Source organism: Amphiprion ocellaris, chromosome 12 (genome assembly GCF_022539595.1).
Source record: "Amphiprion ocellaris isolate individual 3 ecotype Okinawa chromosome 12, ASM2253959v1, whole genome shotgun sequence".
Classification (NCBI taxonomy): domain Eukaryota; kingdom Metazoa; phylum Chordata; class Actinopteri; family Pomacentridae; genus Amphiprion; species Amphiprion ocellaris.
Window position 1 is genome coordinate 22,792,055 of NC_072777.1, and position 22,664 is coordinate 22,814,718.

Sequence of the window (22,664 nt, forward strand, 5' to 3'; positions counted from 1 at the left end):
GGCGGTGAGAATTAGCCAAAACAGGAACACTGCGGGTCATAAAACCAAAACAATGGACGCCTAATTACTACATACAAAGGACCAGAACTCAAGAATGACAAGAATTTTTCTGTGCTTTTGTCACTAAAAATGCTCTTTTTCACATTACATATAGGTGTGATCCATTTAAATAATAAAAAAATCCACTAAGACAACTTTAAGGGAGGAGGAAAAGTCAATTTAAAGGTGTTCCAGCAAATATTTTAGCAAATATTTACCTTTATAAACATCCAGCAGATATGAATCTACACTCCTTTGGAATTGTGCCTCTGGCAACTTAACCAATATTTGCTGTTGTTTTCACTGTGGTTTGCTCTGAACCAACTCCCAAGGGAAATATCTGGCCCTGTTACTGCTAAAATGCTTTACATGGTTCACCATGAAAATTTGGTGCAAGGCAGGTAGCGTACAGTGGGTTTAGAAAATGTTCTTCACTGAAAAAGCTCCCTGCTGCAACTGATAAAGGTCACTGAAAGCACTGAAACTTTGCCAAAACCTTAAAGTTGTGAGCACCAAAACAAAAAGCTTACTGACACTAAAATACTCCACACAGCTGAGGAGAGATAGACAGAAGTGCAGTAACTTTCTGTGGGTTTGTCACAACATGCAAACCCTTATACAATAACATAGTAATTTGATGCACATCAACATAAATGTTAATTACTGTAGCTTTAAAGATAAAGTTTTTTTTGCTTTCTTATATGTGGTGCTGCAGTAAATGTTGACATTATCACATTATGATAGAGATTAGCGAACAGTTGTGTATTTACACATCCAGGACAAATAAAGCAACATTTGAAGTCATGCTTCTGGCGACTTGGTCAATGTTAAGTCCAATATTTACTTTGTTTTAACTCCAGTTTGTTCTACACAACTCCTGAGGGAAATATCTGGATTAACTGCTGCTAAAATGCTTTACTTTGTGCACAAGCTAAGTGCTAACTTTGTCTAGTGTTTAGTGATGAGCGGATAGCTTTGACAAGGTGCAACAAACTAAAAACACAATGTTGGCATTATCACATTAAAGAATAGGTTTATAGAAACAGTTGCCTATTTACACATACAGAACAAATGAAGCAACTCTCCTATAATGTTGTGTCTCTGGCCACTTGACTAATCTAAATCCAATATTTAATTCGTTTTAGCTCCAATTTGTTCTCCGCCTCTCCTATCTGGCTCTTTTTCAGTGAAAAAGCCACACCAAAATCTCCACCAACTAACAACTATACTGTTGTATTCATTGGAAAATAATTTGAATTAAGGTAACCTTTAAGAAATAATGTCTGAATTCTCAGATTTTAGCTTCTTAAACGTGAATATTTTCTGGTTTCTTTCCTTCTGTGATGGTTTTTTGAATATTGTAGACTAAACATGACATTTGAAGACACTATCTTGGGCTTAGGGAAACACTTATCAACCTTTTTTTCACCATTTTCTCACATTTTATCGACCAAATGAGAAAATAATCAACAAATTAATCAACAATTCAAATAGTCATGAGTTGCAGCTCTAGTACACTGGATTTTTATGAGAGCTTGTTGGTTGAAAACAGGTGAACAGTTGCAAATTGGACTCATCAGAGAAGAGTTAAGAGGCCACAAAACAAAAAAGGAAATGCAGAGCAGGGTGACAGCCATTGTGAGCAACACCTATCACATTAAACTTCGTTTGATCCATTGTTGTAATAAGAAAAACTTAATCACTGCAGCTTTTCCACAGAAAACATGGTTGTTTGTGTTGTTTTATTGGGAATGAAATGTGCAGCATGAAGATTTGTGCTGGAGATTGGCCACAGAGAGGACAAGATGGACACAAACACATGATGACAGATGTGTTTTTAAGTTTCTGCTCTTCCAAGCAATCAACAATTAAAGCTCTTACATGTAATCTGAGGTTATAAGTGCTGTGTTGCTATTCACTAAATTACCCAGAAATACAAAACAAACAGACACACTGCGGGATATTAATCAGAGGGCTGAATGTCACCAGGCCTATGTTTTTGAAGTTTACAGTCGCCTTCTCATGCAGTAGGATGCAGTATCTGCTTGTTGTCAAACAGTCTGTTGAATCTCCCTGGGTGTCTGTGCGAATGTGAACCCTCTGGCTCGGCCGTCTCAGATCTGCCTGGCAAACACGTCCTGTTGCCATGGAAACAGCGCTAATAATGAGGTCTATTATTCACGCCCACAACACGACACGCCGCGATCGGCAAATACAAAAACAAGCATCCCTTAAAAGGCCCGAGGAGTTCAGGCTCACCAGGTCCTCTTTCAAATTCTAAACAGGTCTAACTGAATTAATATGCCCGGCCTGAACATATTCATTTTGGCTGTTTCAAAAACAGTCATTACCTCTTGAATGCTCTGTAACAGACCTGAGCGAGTGTCAGTGCCTCTTCAAAAAAAAAACAAAAAACAAAAAAAGCAAAATGAGCATGCAGCATAACAACTGAGGAAGAGAAGTTCATGTTTCCAAAGAAGAATGAAAAGATGAAAAACAGAAACATATGTGTATGGACTAAATGAAGGACCAAAAGTATAATAAATTTTGTTAACAGCAGTGAAATACAGCATGTGTTTAAGATATGAATTTGTGAAATATGCCCCTAATTGTCTTCACACCCCAAAATTAAGACTTCCTCTGGAATTCACCCAGTGAAATTAATCATTTACAGTTGGTTAGTTTCATAAATGGATCAGGAATCGAGGGAAAATAAACACTGTCCGTCCCACTGAGGACTAGTAAACCCAATCCTTAGGGACGTGGCCCTCTTTTACAAAACCATCTACATCTTTGTCTCAAAAACTAGGCCGGTTCACCAGCCAGCAGCGCATTGATGCAACAGGACAGGCAAGTTGATAAACAGTCAGTCTGACAAGCAAAAGGTCACAACCAAATGGATTATTAACAACCAACTGTTGAGATGATGAACCCCAAACTACACAGCGGTTCACTTCGTGTGAAATGCTGGTTTTGGAGTTTGTTTAGTCAAAATTACTATCAAAACAATTTAAAATAAATTTAAATAGCAAAACCAAACACAAATCTGCTTGTGGGACAAGATGGTGTTCAATGGATGCACATCACCCCTTTAAATTGCAATTATTGTTCTTTGGGCTTTTGTAGCAGTTAGCATTTTGTAACCCTCTGAATTTCAAAACCTGCCTTTCTAAATCACCAAAACCACACCATTTCTCAGAGCCAGAAAGACAGAAGGAATTGCTGGACTTTAAAATGTCCAGCGGTCCTCGAATGAATCATTTGGGACACTGCTTTTCCACTGGGAAAGTGATTGGAATCTAAGCATAAAAGCAAGGGATTTTTTTAATCTAAATCACTTTATTTTTCTGCATGTGTCATTTTAAAATTTGGCAAAAGTAAGCCGTTAATACAAGATTCGGTTAAAAAGTAAAAAAATGTTGCATTCCTCAGCGCAACTGAGAAGCCATGACTTATAGTTACATGACACAAATTCAGTGACTTTTCGGGTGAACTGCAGACAGTGTGGACACAGTGCAGAAGAGACAAGTATGGAAACAAATAAGAATGATTTAGAGGAAAATAAAATGTACTTGATCAGTAAAAAAGTGCAGTGTGGCAGAAAAATGGTATACAAGGGAGCAAGTTGTCAGCAAGTTGTTGGGCGATACATTCAGCATGGTGAAATATCTTTGTATATTTGACGTACAGAGTAGTGTGAAAAACCAGTTTGTACAGGTGATGTTGAAAAATGTACCATCACCAGCTATGTTCAAGTATTGGTAACACTTGTGGGCACGTGGGAAAATGTTGTACAGGTTGATTCCAAGTTCATTTTGTCTTCCATTTAAAATAATAATTGTCATGTTTGCCAAATATGTTGGATGTTGCAGATGGCCATTTTTCAATATTCTGAATGCACCTGTCGAATGACTGTTTGTCCGCTGTTAAATTTTCTTAATTTATATATCAATTGTTGTCATTATTGTCACACACCAACGCAAAAAAGGTTAGAAATACGAATTTCCACTGCACTTTCTCTTTTATAGCTTCACACTGACATACATACAATTCAGACAATCAGTTGTTTAGCTGCTCTTTAAACCTAATTTCAGCTCTATTTAAAGTATTTCTGGGGTATGACGACTTTTATAATACCCACAACTTGTGCAATATGAAGCAAAATGCAAGTATGACTTTCACATGTAGCCTGTTTGGTTGTAACTAACTCTGGTTCAGCTTTGGATAAGCCGGACCTAAAAACTACACTGTGATTGCTGAAATGGTTCCATTCTAACTCGGCTTTGGTGCTGTTTGTTTGCGGTGTGAAAGCAAATCTGAACAACCACATGACTCTGTGACATTTTAGAGTAAATTCAGAGGTTAAACTACTATTAGGACAGCTACATGTGCAAGTTCACAAACATCTGTGATTAACGGCTGCTGTGAGGATCCAGCACATGCCTCTCAAACGTCAAGGGATACCACCATGCAAACCACATGATTGGCTCATTGGTCTGTGGGATCCAATCATTTTAGTTCCTTTGGTCAGTATTTATAAAATCCAGAAGGACAAAAAGTGGAAAACAACACGAGCTGACACACAAAAGCTGCAAAACTTTTTTACAAAGAACCGTCATGTTTGTTTTCTCCTGGTCTTCGTGCTATAATTCATGTTCATGTTCCAGTTCAAGAGAGTAAAAAGCATCCAGTTTTGTGTTAAGAATGCAAATAAATGCAAATATGGTGCTGACCTAAGACAAGCATCATTACACTGATAATGCAGGATGACATCACCAAAATGTCCCAGCAAATGACTGAATCAGGCCATACAATGTCATGTTTCCTCATCACAGTTTGTTTTTAAGAAAATATGGATCTCAATAAAAGTACCAGCTAAATATTCCTCAACTATCAAGACTGTCTTTGACTCTTTGAATTCCAAGCAATTTCTGAGTGTGTTTTTGCTCCTGTCACATTTTTACTCACTGTGTGATAATTTTCACTGCCATATGAAGTCCTGCACCTCCATGAAAAAAAGAATAAACTGGGCTAAAAGTAGATAGAACTCAAAAATTATATTAATATAAAACAAAGAGAAAAAGTTGAATTTCTTGATTACTTAAAACATTGTTTTTTAAATGGAACCAGCATGTGCAGCATTTTTCCCACAAGTCTTACCAATACTGGAATAAATGGTTACTCTGCATATCACAGATATTTTGCTATTCATATTTTTATTTCTTTTGATACTTGTCACATATCTGCTCTGTGCAAAAACAGCCTGCAGGTCAGGAAAAAGTCCCTGAATTTTTGTCATGTGACTGTTGGTTGCAGCTGGTTCACTAGTTTTTGGTTCTACCGAGGAGTGCGTAATTTTGACTTTTTTTTTTTTTTTTTTTTTTAAAGAATCTTTTTACTAGAAACAGACTATTTTATTTAAAAAGGTACAAAATATCTACAAAGATGTAAAATTAATTTAAACTGATAAAATCACACAATTTTAAATTAAAATTTGGTTCATTTTATTTATGATAACAACACATATGTTTAGTTCAAGCACTGTCAGAAAGTTAGAGTTCCATTTTCTAGCTTTGACACATGGTGTAATTTTGGTCTTTTTTTTTTTTTTTAAAGATAGTAGGCCTTTAATAACATGCTGTTTTGGGGCTTAGATGATTAAATAAATGGTGAGAAAATCCCAGAATGACCTCAATCAAGGTTGCTAAAAATGTAATTACTGCTGTCAGGATAAAGAAACAAGGTGAAAGTTGTCATTTTACTAGGTATATTATTGTGTATCCATACAAATAAAATGGAAAAAGTAAAGTCAGGCCTAAAGGGTTTAGATTTTTTTTGTATAATACACATTGTCTACTCCATTGGAAAAGTTATCAGTGCACCATTGCATTATCTAATAGTAATGCTGTTACTACATTCCTCACATAGTTTCTACCTGCCAGGCGTACCGCAACATGCACATAGTACACGTAGGTTACTCTGCAACAACAGATAACCTTCAGTAGCACCCTAACCAGCTCTGCTGCTACAGTCCACTGAGGTGTTCATGCTTTTCTGCTCTGGCCGGTGGAGCTGCTAAGTCAGCATCTTGACTCAGCGAGCCATGCAGGGCGGTGGGCTAGGCACTAGCAAGAAGCTCTTACATAACGCTGGAGGAGGGGGAGGGCGGGGGAGGCACGCCAAGCCCCTCTGCTGTGGGGGTGGGACGGCAAGGAAAGCAGCGGAGGAGTGGCAGGACGAGTAAATGGGGGATGGGACGCTATGCAGTGGTGCAATGCAAAGCACATGCCTGATTCCAGAGAGCATGCTACACACCAGAACAAACACTGTTATGTAACGGCAGAAGTGCTGCAGCCATGAAGGATGAGCTGGTAGAAGAACAAACAGCAGACTGCATGTCTGTTTTGTTGCTCCTCTAATGCCAACACTTTCAGATTTCATGCAAACTTCAAAAGCAATAAGCAGCATTCGGGAGGTCTTCCATATAGCGGCAGCAGCTTTTCATTTATTATCACTCCCATCCACAGAGACAAAGAGCCAAGACACCTGCACAAAGTACAACAACGTGACCAAGAACCAAAATAAGGGATGATTCAAAACAAGTGAGATTTTGGATCGGTCCCGTGGCCACAATGGCAGGAAGCACCGTGAGACAGCAGAATAACAGCGCTAACTGCCGTACATCAGCGCAGAGCCAGATAGTTTGACAATGGAGGGTTTCATGCAGCTGCAGTGAAACAAGTTTTGAAGGACCGGAAGTGTTGGTGCAAAGATAAGAGTCCTGTGACCTTCAGGGAGCAAAAACAACCACACGGCTACTGTGGGAGAATTTATGTTGTAAGAGGCGAGGCGGTTTCTCACTTTTATTGCTGCGTCACGCCTTCATTATCACTGTGGTTAAGATTTCCAGAATTTCCAAAAATTCATAGAAAATGTAATAATCTGAAGATGTTTTCTCGGCTTACTGTGACAGCTTTAACGTTATTAGTGACACATGTTTTTCCTCTCATGACAAGTCAAAATGTCGTGAAAAAGGCCCACGGTTGAGTGTTTCTCCTCTGTCCACACGTTGGTCTTTTTGCCAGCTGCCACAGGGATTGAAAAGGGGTCTGACAAGCAATAGCAGCCAGTTGAGCTGTGGGACTACTGGAGTCATGGTGGCACAGCAGTGACGTGATGGAGGTGTGCTGGTTCAATGCAGCAATGTCTGTCATTCGTAGCTCTTCGTCTAACAGCGCATGGCTCCAGCTCGCTCTGCTTCTTGCTGTAATTTTTCAAACCCAGCAAACACTCATAAAAATTGTCCCTATCTTGTCACGCAGGCCTCCTGCAATAAACAATAAAGCTGCACTAACTATGCAACAGACAAACAAATAATGCTGCAAAGCAGTTAATATGAAGCAGCAGCAGGAAATGTCTGGTTTCAATCAGCAGTAATTTAACTCTGCCCTGCAACAATTACTCAATTAATCTATTAGTCAACAGAAAATTAATCAGAAAATGTAATAATAGTCTTTAAATTGTTTCAGTCATTTGTTGAAGCAAATATTTGCTGGTTCCAGCTTTTGTAATGAGACAATTTGCTGTTTTTTTCTTGTCAAATATGACAGAAAATCAAATGCGTTCATCATTACAATAAAGGGACCGTTAACACTGGTCTACAAGCAAAATGCTTCCTGGATAAGAGTAGTGAAATTTGACCAACTTTTGGTCACTATTAAAGAAAAAATAAGTCAGAAGTACCAATTAGCTATAGTTCTCAAGATACAGTATTAGGTCAAATTGTGAAATTTCTTGAAAATTAATGAGAAATCGAGTCCCATTTCAAATGGGAATATTTTTCTCTGAGACATAATTAATTTAAAACAGTGATTCCAAGCAAGAATACTATCATGTTGAATAGAAATTTGAATGAGCATCATGTATTTGACACATAACTTGCAGAAAACCTGTGTCTTGAAAGTTAAGGTAATGTATTAATGTAGAGATATTTCTTGATCAGTAGCACGAGTTGACCTGTGGATTATAATTCCCATGCAGCCGTTTTCATAACTGAAAAGTTGCCAGGACCTCATATTTCTACGAAACTCTTGTGTTTTTTAACTCTCGAAGCAGATATGCCTCGAAACTGTGTAAACAATGCAGATAATTTCTGTTATATTTGTGGTGAGGTAACATTTGCATCACAAAAGCGGACTCTAACAGCAATGGTGAGAAAAGCATACCATCTTTATTTTGGATGCAAAATAGGTGACCAGGACAAAAGCTGGGCCCCACATTATTGCTGTAACACATGTGCATCAAATCTACGCCAGTGGCTCAACAAGAAAAGAAAATCTATGCCTTTTGCAGTTCCAATGATTTGGCGTGAACCAACAGATCACACTACTGATTGTTATTTTTGTATGGTACCCCCAGTTGCAAGTGGTATTTCCAGAAAGAAAAAATGGACAGTGCAATATCCAAATATTCCATCAGCTCTTCGCCCTGTGCCTCATGGAGAAGACCTACCAGTTCCTGATGCACCAGAATCTTACTCCTTAGACTCTGATGATGACCAAGATGATGATCAGGATGCAGCTAGTCCTGAGCCATCAACATCAGCTGATCCAGACTTCAGGCCGTCACATTCCTCTCCTGAACCACACCTTATATCTCAGAGTGAACTGAATGACCTAGTCAGGGATTTGGAACTGCCTAAGAGTAAAGCAGAGCTGTTGGGCTCCAGGCTGCAACAATGGAATCTCCTGGAGAGTGATGTCAGGATCTCTAGCTTTCGTGATCGCCAAAAAGGTCTGGTTGAGTTTTTTCTGATGGAAGGTGATCTGGTTTACTGCAACGATATCAATGGCTTGATGACAGCCCTTAGCATCACTCATGATCCAGATGAATGGAGACTGTTTATCGATTCATCCAAAACAAGTCTTAAAGCAGTTTTACTCCACAATGGAAATGTTTTGCCATCCATTCCAGTTGGTCATGCCGTTCATATGAAGGAAACATATGAAAATATGAAACAGCTCTTAAGGTGTATAAAGTATGAGCAACATCAGTGGCAGATTTGTGGTGATTTGAAAGTGGTTGCACTCGTACTTGGGCTACAGGGTGGATATACAAAGTACTGCTGTTTTCTATGTGAATGGGACAGCCGAGCCAGGGAATCTCACTATGTTAGGAAAGACTGGCCGCTACGACAGTCCTTGGAGCCAGGAAAGAAAAATGTCCAACACTCACCCCTTGTTGATCCCCAGAAAATTTTGTTACCACCTTTGCATATTAAGCTGGGGCTGATGAAGAACTTTGTAAAAGCTCTGGATAAAACAAGGGCAGGTTTCAAATATCTGTATACAAAGTTTCCAAGACTAAGTGAAGCCAAAATCAAGGAAGGCGTCTTCATTGGTCCTCAAATTCTAGAACTTCTGAGAGATGATACATTTGATGGTTTGTTGCGTGGGAAAGAAAAGAAGGCATGGGAAGGCTTTAAGTCAGTAGCAACAGAATTCCTGGGAAACAACAAGGCAGATAAATATGAGCGGCTGGTGGCAAACCTCCTGAAGTCCTACAAACTGCTTGGGTGCACTATGTCACTGAAAATACACTTTTTACATTCCCATCTGGATTATTTTCCATTGAACTGTGGATCAGTAAGTGATGAACATGGCGAACGATTCCACCAGGACATATCAGCTATGGAGAAAAGGTATCAAGGAAAATGGAGTCCAAGCATGCTTGCCGACTACTGTTGGAACTTGACAAGGGATGATCCAACTGCTGTGTATAAGAGACAAGCCAAAAAACGTCGTGTAGACACTGAGTAAAGGTGGAACTATGTTGTTAAATGTGATGATTCAGCTTGATTTTATCTGATGCATTCAGTACAAACAAGCCATTTGACTCCTATTTTATTCCTTGACATTTCATGCTCTTGAAAGTCAGTAATTTTTAGTATATTAGCAGTGGTGGATCCAGAGGGGGGTTCATGGGGTTTAAACTCCCCCTCGGGTGGTGAAATTATTTTTTTTTATGGTGTTTTTCCTCAAAATTTAGTGTCAAACCCCCCCTGGAGGTCTGAAGACCCTAAACCACCCCCCTGTCGGCAAAATCCTGGATCCACCCCTGATTAGTGTTGTTTCTTTATGCAAGGCTTGAAAATCTGTTTGAGAATATATGCAAAATTATGCATTTGTGCAATAAGACTTTAACATTAAATATCTTGAAAAGAGTAGCCAACTAAGACTTTTAATGTTTGTTTTTCACTTAATTGTATCAAATTACATAAGATTTAGCAAGTTTTATCTCTGAAGCAGAGACTTCCCAAAATTTTGTAGACCAGTGTAATCGGTCACCACCATGGCTTCTGAGGATATCACATTTCTAAACATTCCACAGGCTAAACAATTACTACAATTGGCTGATTAAGAATGGAAAAAAATTGGAAGACATTGAAAATATTGATTAGTTGCAGCCCTGCTATAAACTGAGTTGTGGAAATAAGGCTGCAATCTGAAAGTACAGACAAAAATGGCTGAGAAGAAGTAAACAGCAGAAACCAAAATTGAAGGAAACTTTTGAACGTAAAAAAAGATAATAATAATAATACGAATTAGGCATGTTTCCACAGACTGAATAAACTGTCATCAAAAAGTTACCGTATAAGCTATGCTACATATGACTGTAATAAACACTGTAGAGGAAGATGGAAACACAACCAGCTGCTTGCTAACCGCTAGAAAACCTCGAAGATAGATAGATAGATAGATAGACAGACAGACAGACAGACAGACAGACAGACAGACAGACAGATAGATAGATAGATAGGTAGATAGATAGATAGATAGATAGATAGATAAGTGAAAGTGGAAGAAAAAAACGTAAAAACAACCAATAATGTGTCCATTTACTCAAGAAAAAGGGAAAGAAATCTTCAGAAACTGTTTGCAATCATTTAAGTTCTAATTATTCTTTTATACCAGCTGGTATCAGACATGTTTCACGTTGTCTGAACAAAGTAGAAACAGCTGATCAGTCATGCATGTTTGAACCTACAGTCAAAGGTGTTTTTATCACTTACCATGCATATTAACTCTTTCAAAAAGATGCAGGTAGACACTACTAAAGTCCAGAGAGCTTTAAGAACTATTAATTTGCACAGCATCACATAAAGGTTCAAAGGTAAAGACCATCACATTGGGTGAACGGTGCATTGTGGTCAGAGGCTGAACCCAAACCAGGGCTGGAGTTCCTGTACCACCTGTATGTCACCTGGAGACTCCTAACCTTTTACTTAAGCTATTTAATTTTTGTGACGCGGAAGCATGGAACAGTGAAGACGTCAATGGATTGTCTACAGTAAAAACACAGATAGGAACCATAACATGACTGTTTATTTGGAAACACAGTTGCAATCGCTTCATTAACTCCTCTTTACTGATGCACTGATGTTTCCACAGTAGCCATGTGTGATTTTTTTTTTGCCTTTTCAAATGTTGTTTCCTTTTTCAATAAAATCATTGTAGCTGAAACTGTGTAATCAGTAGGAAGCCTGAGAAGGGATCAAAATGAGGAATTCAGGTCAGGAAATGAACCAGCACCAACTCTGATACTCAATTTCATGGTTGCCTTTGAAAAAATATGTTCCCAGCTTCGCAAATTTGAACATTTTTGATTTTGTAATAAATTGAAAGGTTAAGCATCAATACAAGCTATTTAACTCAATTAATTCTGGTATAATGTGACTTTTTCTTTTGCGTAATTCATGTCACTGTTAGACAGATTAAGCCAGCTAAGTCCGAAGGTTGCAGAGTTTCTCGTGTTCTGTGCTACAACTAACACCTCAAAAATGTTCTTGCGTAAGCGTGATCTTTGTGAAACATTAGTCTGGAGACCAGAAAAAGCCACCGAGAGCAGCCTGAGATGAATTTGTTCAAAGCATCTGACCCTGAAAGCATTCGCTGAATGACGTCAGAATCTGCGAATGATTTGCTCGACTCGCCATCTGAATCCCTCAAAGCTGAGATTCACCACATTTTTTAATCGATTAACTGTCATTTCAGCTCAGCAATGGACCTACTTACACAAATACATCGAATTAAATAAGCTCGCTAATTGATAAATGGACACTGGCACCTTTTAACCATTTAATTCCAGAACCAGAGCGATGCATCGAGGATTGTCGAGTCACCACAGAGTTCTCCTGATCCCTGAAGGTTTACATAATGTGACGACCAGCCACCACATGACCACCAAGGATTGCTGGGTGATTATGCAAGAGTGGACGATGTGATTCAAAGAAGGCCTGAACTGTGCGACAGCTCTGCCTTTTGACCTCTGACCCCGACTTATCCACCATCAGCAGCTTAGCTAAGTCACACTCAGACTGAATAATCTCAGTCATTCATTCTCTTCCTCAGCACTATCTGGAAGTAGCCTCCATCCGGACCATCTGACGTCAAAACAGTGATTGAAGTAATCAAATCAAAGTACTGGTCACTGTAATCTGCTGTGTTTGGTTAATTATACTTTCTTTCCTCCACAAGCAAAAGGCCCAAATGGTTCTGGCGAGGAGCGACAGCTGCAGGCGGAGATAGAGGCGGTGGAGCCACACTTACAGATGGGCTGTGGGAGTCTACTGTCAGATATGAGACACAGAGAAAGGAAAATGTTCCAGATCACTTTGTTTTTTATATCTCAGATGTGACAGATCTGTTTTCTAAGGAGCTGCAAGGAGTCACATTGATTTGGTTCTGCTCTTTGATTCTCCAATGAGAGCAATTAAAGTAACACAGATCTATCTCAGACCAGATTGTCAGATGCCGAGTTGTGTTGTCGGTAATTTGGATGCCAGGGTTTGAAGAAAAGAAGAAAAATGATGTGGAATGCTTTTATTTCTGCTGCACTTATCACGATCTCACACTAAAATGTGTAATAGTAAGCTTGGTCTACAGCAAAAAACAAATTAGTTTCATAATAAACGCTGTAAAACTGCATTGAAAATTAAATTTTAATGCTGTAAAATAAAAATAGAATAAATAAAATAAAAAAATGGCTAAAATCTGGTTGCAAGGGTGCCAGTAAAAAAAAAAAAAGCAAAAAATTGTAGAATATTGTAATATTCACTCATAAAAACTGTGAAAATTATGAAAAATACTTGCAAAATAATTACGTTTTTAGCTGATTCAAATAAAAAAATTGTGTAATTTCATGGTCACATGGTGCAAGAACAAATTACTAATTTTTGATGTGGATAATATGCACAATTTTGGACTTTTCTTTTTAACTGTAAACATGTAAAATAATTCTCTATTTCCATGATTTAATAGATACTGTCCAATATAATTCATAGTTAAAAACTATTTAAAAATGAATAACTATTTCAATCTTTAATATTAATTTTTTTTCTTTCAATTAACAGCAAATATCTGCAAAATAATGACAACTTTTGCTGATTTAAACACAGTAAAAAAAATCATAATTTTATGACTAAACATTTTAAATGAACAAATTGCCATTTATTAAAAAACACAGATGTTTGATATGGACGTTATTCAGTTTTGACCTATTTCTTTTTTTTTATTGTTAACGTGTAAATTAATACTCTTCCTTGTGATTTTTGAGTTATTATCAATAATTTAGCAAAACTGAGAAAATCTATAAAAGAAAAATAAATAATTTAACACTCAAATCCCTCTTTGTTGGTGGAATCATGAGACATACCAACTTGAATAACTTATTGAGGCATGGCAGCGGGCAAACCAATAACAAGAATCTCTACTGGAGCTGACCAGTGAAGATAAAAATGACTCGGTTCAGCTGTACTGAAAGTATCTCAGGCATTTGCAGCAAGTGAGTCAGACAGTTGACTTATCTTTTATATCCGTTCTTTAATAAAATTTAAGGGTGTGTCACTGTTTCAGGAGGCCTACATGCAGTGTTATTAAAACAACAATGCTACAACTGAGCTTCCATTCAGGCAGTAAAGGTACTTTTGAAATGACAGAACAAATCTGGCAACCAGCCATTTTTCACTTCAGTCTGAGTCTGACAAGTGTGGCCGGCTTCAGAGGAAGAGACAAATACCTCTTTTATATATACATCATTTAAATATATATATGTATATGTATATTTCATTTTGTGTGTGTTTGCTTATGTCACCTAGTTAATGTTAACCCCTGGTTTGCACACAAACTGAAAGATGCTAACAATAGCATCAGTAGCAGCTTAAGAAAAGCTTGGATGCTTTACGCTAAATTATTATTAATGCCATTTTTAAAAGTTTTATTGAACAAATAATGTTGAAAATACAAGGAGACTGCTTTCTTTTTCTGAAAGCTGTAATCAATGTTTTCCCTCCACTGCCAAAGACTGACTATTGACTGCAATTACATCTCACTCCCACACACATTTATAAAGCACTAAACACTTCACAGGGTGCAATGAGTGCAACTCATATTCTGCTTACTTTGTCTCTCCACACTACTGTATTGTCTTATTATTATTATTATTAACAACAATACTATAGTTATCTGCAATTCAGTTTATTGAAGTTTTACTGTTTCTTTATGCTGCACACTATTGTCGAGGTGCTAAATGGGTTTTTCATTGCTCTTTAATTAAACCATAGCAATGTAATTCTACCAGTGACATCTAAGTACAAGGAAAACTACAATCAAAAATGTATTTAGGGAAAGAATAAAATGAAATTTAAAAGTACTTTAATTTACCTGAACGTTTGCTGGTCTAATTACCAACCTAGGGAGTTTTGTAATTAATTTAACTGCTAAATATTAGCATTATTAGCATATAGTGGGCAGCTAGCGATGCAGGTTTAGCAAACAATTAAACCACTGACTTAAAACCAGTCAATTTACAATAGGCATAATGTGTATATTTATGTTTGTAGTCAATTAGTTAATTTCAATAATATATATGCCTGGATAAATGTCTTGTTAAGTAACTGTTTGAGAACTACATCTATCTGGTATGCTCGCTTACCCCGTGATGGTAAAGTAAGACAATGGTGAAGTAACCCAAAGTATTTAAAATATCTTACTCATATTGAGTATTTTAACAGAATACGCTATGAATTACATTTACAAGAATGTGTTCTGTAAGCTGTAGAGACCAATACTTTTTTTTTGTTTTTTTCTAATGCACAGTGGGGAGAGATAGAGGAAACGTGGGGAGAAGAATAGGGGAAAGACAAGCAGTAAAAGGCCATGGGTCAGATTTGAACCCATGACCGCTGCATCGGGGACTATAGCCCCTGTTCATAGGTCGTCCGCTCAACCAATTGAGCTACATGGGTGCCCGAGACCTATATTTTAAAAGTGAACTTTGCAACACTACCTACAGGTACATGCTGTGTTGGTAGGCCCTAGTCTAAGTACGTTTCATAGCAGCTTTCAGTTAGCGCAGCCATTTCTGGAATGTGGTATTTCTAGTGCTGCACAGTGGTGTAGTGGTTAGCACTTTCGCCTTGCAGCAAGAAGATCCCTGGTTCGCGTCCCGGCTTTCCCGGGATCTTTCTGCATGGAGTTTGCATGTTCTCCCTGTGCATGCGTGGGTTTTCTCCGGGTACTCCGGCTTCCTCCCACAGTCCAAAAATATGCTGAGGTTAATTGATTATTCTAAATTGCCCGTAGGTGTGAATGTGTGAGTGCTTGTTTGTCTTTGTATGTGGCCCTGCGACAGACTGGTGACCTGTCTAGGGTGTCCCCTGCCTTCGCCTGAGTCAGCTGGGATAGGCTCCAGCCCCCCCCGCGACCCTAGTGAGGAATAAGCGGTGTATAGATAATGGATGGTATTTCTAGTATTGAGCTAGTTCTTTCTCAAAAGGCCATTTAAGTACCTTTTGTAGCAGCGTTCAGGTAGCGAAGCATTTTGTAAATAATGTGGTGTTTCTAGTAACTAGTTAGTTTTTTCAGCTAAAGCTGTTCATGTACATGCCATAACATCGTTTAGGTAGCATAGTTAATTCTGAAAGAATGTAGCATTTCTACGAGCAAGCTTGCTTTTTCACTATAGCCACATTTCTGTCACAGAAACTTACCCTGGGGACCTTCTGAGTTCCTAAACTGGCTTCGACCAGAGCAACCAGCGTTTAAACTAAGTTCCAGGAAGATGGCAATCCACAAAAAGGTGTACCTTAAAATCTGAGCAAGGCCAACAGTTGTCAATTCTGAAACTAAATAACTTGCCCAATCCCTTTCAGGCATTAGGCCACAGAAGAAACACAGATTAGGTTTCATTGCGGTGTAGAATTCAACAACTTCAAACTCAACTACAAGTGTGCCAAAATTAGACTACCCAACTCCACTTCTTAAGCACACAGTAAATAGAACAACGGAGGGTTTGATACGTTAGCCTGTAATGTCAATTTTATGTTGCTGATGGTGACATTAGGGATGGGATGGCTGTTACTCGATGAAAAATATTGCTTGCTTTTTAGGTTTAACAAAACAACACCAAGGCCTGCACTACTGTTTCTTCAGTGCTGCTCAGAACTGCCTGCCTAAGTGTAGGTACAACCAACAAAGAGTTTCTCCAGGAGGCGGTTCTTGCAGCTGCATAAAAGTTTGGTCTGCCCTAAAATGGACCACAAGTTCCTGCAGCGAAAAGGAGCTTAATCAGGGGCTGAAGGAACCTTTAGTTCCTTGGAAAGTTTCTGGACAAGAGTATGGGGAGCAAAAAGTTCTGAGTTTGTTTTGTTATGTAGAAAATGAAAGTGTTCAGATTGTTAAGCTTGTAGCAAAGCTTGTTAAGTTCAACAATAATGGGATGTTGCTGTAGCTGAACTACTGAACACAAGTAGAATGATTATATTAAGCTACATGAACCTCCTTATCCTCTTACAAACATCAGTTCCACAAAAGAGACAAAGAGACATCAACAAGGAAAATAACTGAAAAAAGTGCAAAATTTTAATATTGATAAAAACTGATTATCAGTAAACCGACCCACGCTATAATTTTATACCCAATCAAGATTGCAAGCAAGTTATTACAACTTTAATTTGGTTGCATTTTGGCTGTGCACGCGCAACAATTTTAAATTAAATTTCCTGCTATTCTGCCATCTTAACATAGTTTTTAACACAGACAGTGTTGTGGCTCCAGGCTGACTCTTAGCAACAGAGACTGAACTCTCCCTCGACCCAAAGCACTGTGGGAAAAGCGAGGTGGAGAGAATCTCACAGGAACCACCCGGGTGCTGCAGCCAGGTTAAAGGCTAGACTCCAGTCAGACAGCATTCAGAGTTCAGGACATTCTGCTCCTCCGGCATTATAATCACTCTCCTCCAGACAATCAGAACCATAATAATACATCATATCGAGACATAACAACACCTGCGCTGAAATAACATGGCTCTGCTGCTAAAGAGGCAGAGAATAACATCTCTCTGATATAGAGTTTCTGTGCAGAAAATGTTAGGATAATGTGAAGCCAAGTTGGGAGATATCAAAACAATTCAACAAAATACAATAAATTTTAGTTTTTGAATGTTTTAATTTAAAGTATTTAGATAAATATGACTTATTTCTTTGGCAAACCATCAGCTAAAGAAGCTAATGTTAGCATGAGGAGCAGCTTGGGTAAAAACCAGGCTGATTTGCACTAAATTATGATGAACAGCATAATTTTTTAGGAAAAATTAAGACAGAGTCACTGCAATAATATAACCGTGGAAATTCAAATCATTGATATACATATAAGCAGAAGAACAAAAAGCTTTACAATCACAATAAATGCATAAATATCTTTGTGTTAAATTAGGCAACTAGACATAAAAATATCATGTTATTACAAAATGAGGTTTCTATATTATCTAATTCTGTGTTTAGGTGTATGCTACTTTTTTCTTTTGCAAATGAACAGCAAAAAAAAAGAAATAATGTTAGCATGAGGGGCAGCTCCGAAAAAAGCTAGGCTGATTGGCTCTAGATTATTATAAATATCATAGTTTTTACATATAAAAAAAGAATTTCGAGACAATTATTTCATATAACCATGGGAATAAAAATCATTTGTATCCAAGTACAATGACGAAAAGCTTTAAAACAAATTGAATGCACAATTATCTTTGCAAAAAATTAGATAATTAGCTAACTAATGAGCTAACTAATGAGCTAACTCATGACAGCACTGCTAGCAGACAATGAATGTCACAACAGAAACATATCATGTTAGAACACAATTAGGTTTTTTATAGGATTTACTTGTGTGCTTAGACGTATGCTACTAATTTATTTGGCGAACAATTAGTTAAAGAAGCTAACTTTAGTTTGAGTAGCCGCTGAGATAAAGCTCGGCTAATTTGCACTAAACTATTACTAAAATCATTGTTTTTATTAGAAAAAATAATTGATAGACAATGACTTAATAGAAGCATGGAAATACAAATTATTGGCATGGACCGTAATGCAAACAACAAGCTTATCGATGTGCTAAAGTAGCATACTAGCTGACTAGTGAGCTAGTGCAGAGTACAGAAAAGAAAGTGGGAATTTGGACAAAAAAATATTTTCTATTATAAAATAATTTAAATGACATTATATCAGAAGTTAGCAATCCAAACTTAATATGAAAAACTCTACTGGTAATTTTACACCCAAAAAAGGTACATTTTTACATTTGTCTTGACAATTCTGTTAGATGAAACTTGTCCTACACAGAATTTAGTTACACCGACAAATTGATTAGCTTTTTTTCTGGCTTGTGTTATTTCTATCCTGCTATTTTTAACTCCATGTGTCAACATATTTCCATGGATCCATTGCAATAAACAAGTGAGACGACAACACCCAGGGCTGCTTCCAGAAAGTTTTTCTTCTTGTGGGTAACAACATCGTTAACCAAGTTGCTTTTGGAAAATGAAGTGTGCCGGAGCTGGTGTGTCTGTAAAGGGAAACTGGAGCAGTGAAGCTAATATAGCAGCTCACCAGATCCCTGTGGAGCACCCAGTTGGCATGGAGGTAATGGATCCCATCCAGAATCTGATACAGGAGAGACTTCACCATCCCTCGGGGCAGCTGCATGGGCTTCTTGTTGGCCTTTGAGGCACGGTGGAACTTGATGATGTGCTACGAAGCAAAGAAAAGTTTCACCTCAGTTTGGATGGTGTAGGTGCGACCTTTACAACAAACACCATCTCCTTGTTCTCTGTAGTATATTGTGAAAGGTTTTCTTGAGAGTACAGGAGGCTGGATTAAGAAACCAATGCCAGCAAGCAGATAAATGTGTTTAACCCTCTGAACCCCAAGTGCCTTTTGCTCCTGTCATATTTTTACTCACTGTGGGCTCATTTTTCACTGCAATGTAAAGTTCTGCACCTCTATGGAAACAGCACAACCATGGCTAGAAGTAGAGAGAAATCAGAGGTTTTTTGTGCAGTATAAAAAAACCAATAATGCCATAAATCTTAAAAAAAGAAAGAACAAACTTAAATTTCTTTGATGATTTATTTTACAAAAAATAAAATAATTCCAAGTACACATAGGTATTACTAATACTAGGAAAACAAATTATGGTTCTACATATTGACAGCTTGTAAGTTCAACCTAAATACTACACCGAGTTAGGGAAATTAGGCTGTCCTGAACAATCAAAGGTATTTTCAGTTACTAGTCTTAACATGTGACTTGACTTGAACTCCTGAACTCAAGGTAATAACAAATTGAAAAAAAGTGAAAAACATTATCAAGCCAATTTCACTAAACTTGACTCAACTAAAATTTAGTTTTAAATCAACTAATGCAGAAATGTGAGTTTAAATTACACAAAATATCAAATTGATGCAATTACCAACATTATTTTCTCAACACAACCCATCAAAATAATTTTAGCAATTTAAAAGATAAATTAGATTTTTTTTACTCTGCAATCACACATTTAATTAAGTTGCAGGAATAGGTCCCTTGAATTTCATTTTAGAGTGTAGATACTTTATTTCTTATACTTTTCATTATTTCTTCTCTGTACTGTGTAAACACAGTTTAACTGGAACATTTTTGAATTTTTGTCATGTGACTGTTGATCATAGCTGAATGAACCATGGCTTCACAGTTGCATCAAAAAGCAAGGAATTTCTTGTTTTTGTGCAGATTCAGGTTAGTGCAAATCGTTTATTTTTGGCACATTTTTATATGATGCACGTAAAATAAAGTGATTTTGATAAAATATCAAAATTCTACGATTGGACTTTGTCTAAAAATTAAAAATGCAATGACTCCTTCTGTTTTTACAGTTTCCTGTTCTGAAAAATGGTATCCTTTTGCCATTTTTCAAAGATAACAGGCCTTTCAAACCTGCTGCTGGGTTTTGGGGTCCAGAGGGTTAAATAACCAGACACTTTGGCAGATACATATTCATAGAAGAGAACAGGATCGCCAAATCCTGTCTGGCTACCTCACAGTGTGTTTGGTAAATTAGACATATTCAGCGCTGACAGTTTATTGGCAGATATGTGGCTGCTGGTGCCTGGCCACTACTGACTAGACTGAAGGAAATGTTTCAAAGAGTTTCGAGGTATAGAAGAGAAAATAGAAATCTGAAGTTACAGAAATACTTATTAATCTTTATGAATATCCAATGAGGTGGAAACTGTTCTAATCTTCTTCCATAATCGAGCATTACTTGTGTAATATTAACCTTTCATATTTAAAAGCACTTAAAGGTGTCTTGGGACTACAGTTACTTAGATCTCCTGAAGGACGATTTTGTTTTGTGCTCTATGTTTTAACAACCTGCACACAAACCACACCACAAATTCAAGGTGCATAATAGCTTAACAAACAATTAATCCAATCAGGTTTCTGTGCAAACAAACCTCACAAACTGGAGCAAGTTCCAGTTCTAGACTCACCCAAAGATCGTGTTCGGCATAGTCGAAGAGGAGCCAAACTTTTCTGTCGCTGTGAGAAAGGAACACTTTCTGGAGGGCGATCACATTTGGGTGTTTCAGTTCTCGTAACAGCTGGAAGACACACAGCGGAAATTTGTGAATAATTTGGGGAAAAAACAAGATAAAACATGATTACCGTTCAATGCAATGCAAGTTTTGAGGGTAGGAATAGCTAGAATGTGATGAAAAGATGAGAGTTCTCCTGACGGAAAACTTTGCATCATTTATAAAACAGCAAGAAGTAACCAGCTCCTTCAGTAGACAGCAAGCTGTACTTAAAGTCAGATTTATAGGATTACTAATGTACAAAAACCACCTTGAGGCCTTGCAGTGAAAAAATATCATTTTATATCATGTGCAAAAATGTGAAGGAACATAAAATTGTACACAACCACATCCTCTATCCTCAAATGAAGCGACATACAGACTGAATAAGTACATTCTTGTAAAATAATCCCCTGTAGAAGCCAAAAAAGACAAGGAATAATGACACAGATAATTAAATCAACACCACTTGGAGGCTCTTATGCAAAAGCCCTTTCAATATTGTGGCTGAATTAATTTACAGCTTGAATGCACATTACACATACAGTAAAAGAAAGACAGCAATTAATATCTCAAATGAGACATCCAGCAGTTGATAAAAGTCTCATTCAGTATGTCGGTACTGCAGGGATTAAAGCATAAACTGTCAGTATTGTCTGCTTTGCTGTCATGTGTGCCTTCTACAGGTGAAATATTAAATTTAGAGGAGACTTTGTGTAATAAACAGCCATCTGCGTTTTTTTTTTTTTAAAGTTATTTTTTTGGCCTTTTTGTCGGCTTTTTTTATTGGATAGGCACAGTGAGAGAGAGACAGGAAACAGGGGAGAAGAGTCAGGGGAAGACATGCAGCAAAGGGCCGCGAGCGGGAATCGAACCCGGGCCAGCTGCGTCGGGGACCAGCCCCTGTACATGGGTCGCCCGCTCAACGCGTTGAGCTATACGGGCGGCCATCTGCGTTTTTAAAAGTAATGTTTATAAAGGGGACAGTGTGGCTATGAGTCAGCAGCCATGTGCATAGAATGTGAGATACTTTAGATGGTAGATGACTAAAATCCAAGCTGCATGTAATCCTCTTAGCAACATGATTAGCTGATGAGCTTTTTGTCTGATTTTAGTAATCAGGTATTACTGTAAAAATTCAACAAGCGTCTTAATACATCCTGAATGGATAAATGTAACTGATGAAATTGAAATGACAAGCATGAAGAATTAACTCTGAAAGAAGAGAAGTCACTGTTTTCAACCGTGGGATTCAGAGTGAAATTTTGTAAATACAGTCACAGAAAAAACTATTAGACCACCCTTGTTTTCTTCAATTTCTTGTTCATTTCAATGCCTGGTACCACTAAAGGTATATTACCTGAAGAATACAATGAACACAACAAAAAATGCAGCCGATTACATAATACTTTATGTCCTGCATGACATGCTTAAGCTTAATTGTATTCCCAGGGTATATAAGAGGCCATTTCATGTCATCAGCACCATTGCATATGCAAAGGCCTAGAGTGGTTTCCTGCTTGCATTCAAGCCGTAGCACAACTCAGACATTGTCAGCTCTCACATAATGCCTGAAACAAAAGAATTATGTGAAGCCACAAAGGAAGCCATCTTGGCACTGCTGGAAATTGACATGAGTGAGAGACAGATAGCGAAAAAACTGAAGATCTCAGTATAAGACA

The 22,664-nt window shown here is 37.7% G+C and overlaps 1 protein-coding gene across 2 annotated transcripts in view; it reads right to left on the reverse strand.

Annotated features, from left to right (window-relative positions):
- cdk19 (cyclin-dependent kinase 19) overlaps nt 1-22,664 on the reverse strand; it is a 79,799-nt gene that overhangs the window by 24,037 nt on the left and 33,098 nt on the right. For both annotated transcript variants that reach the window (XM_055016194.1, XM_055016195.1), the window contains exons 3-4: nt 20,899-21,009; nt 18,977-19,117 (exon numbers count right to left, since the gene is read on the reverse strand). In XM_055016194.1, the coding sequence (XP_054872169.1) occupies nt 18,977-19,117; nt 20,899-21,009 (252 nt within the window). The remainder of the gene's footprint in view (nt 1-18,976; nt 19,118-20,898; nt 21,010-22,664) is intronic.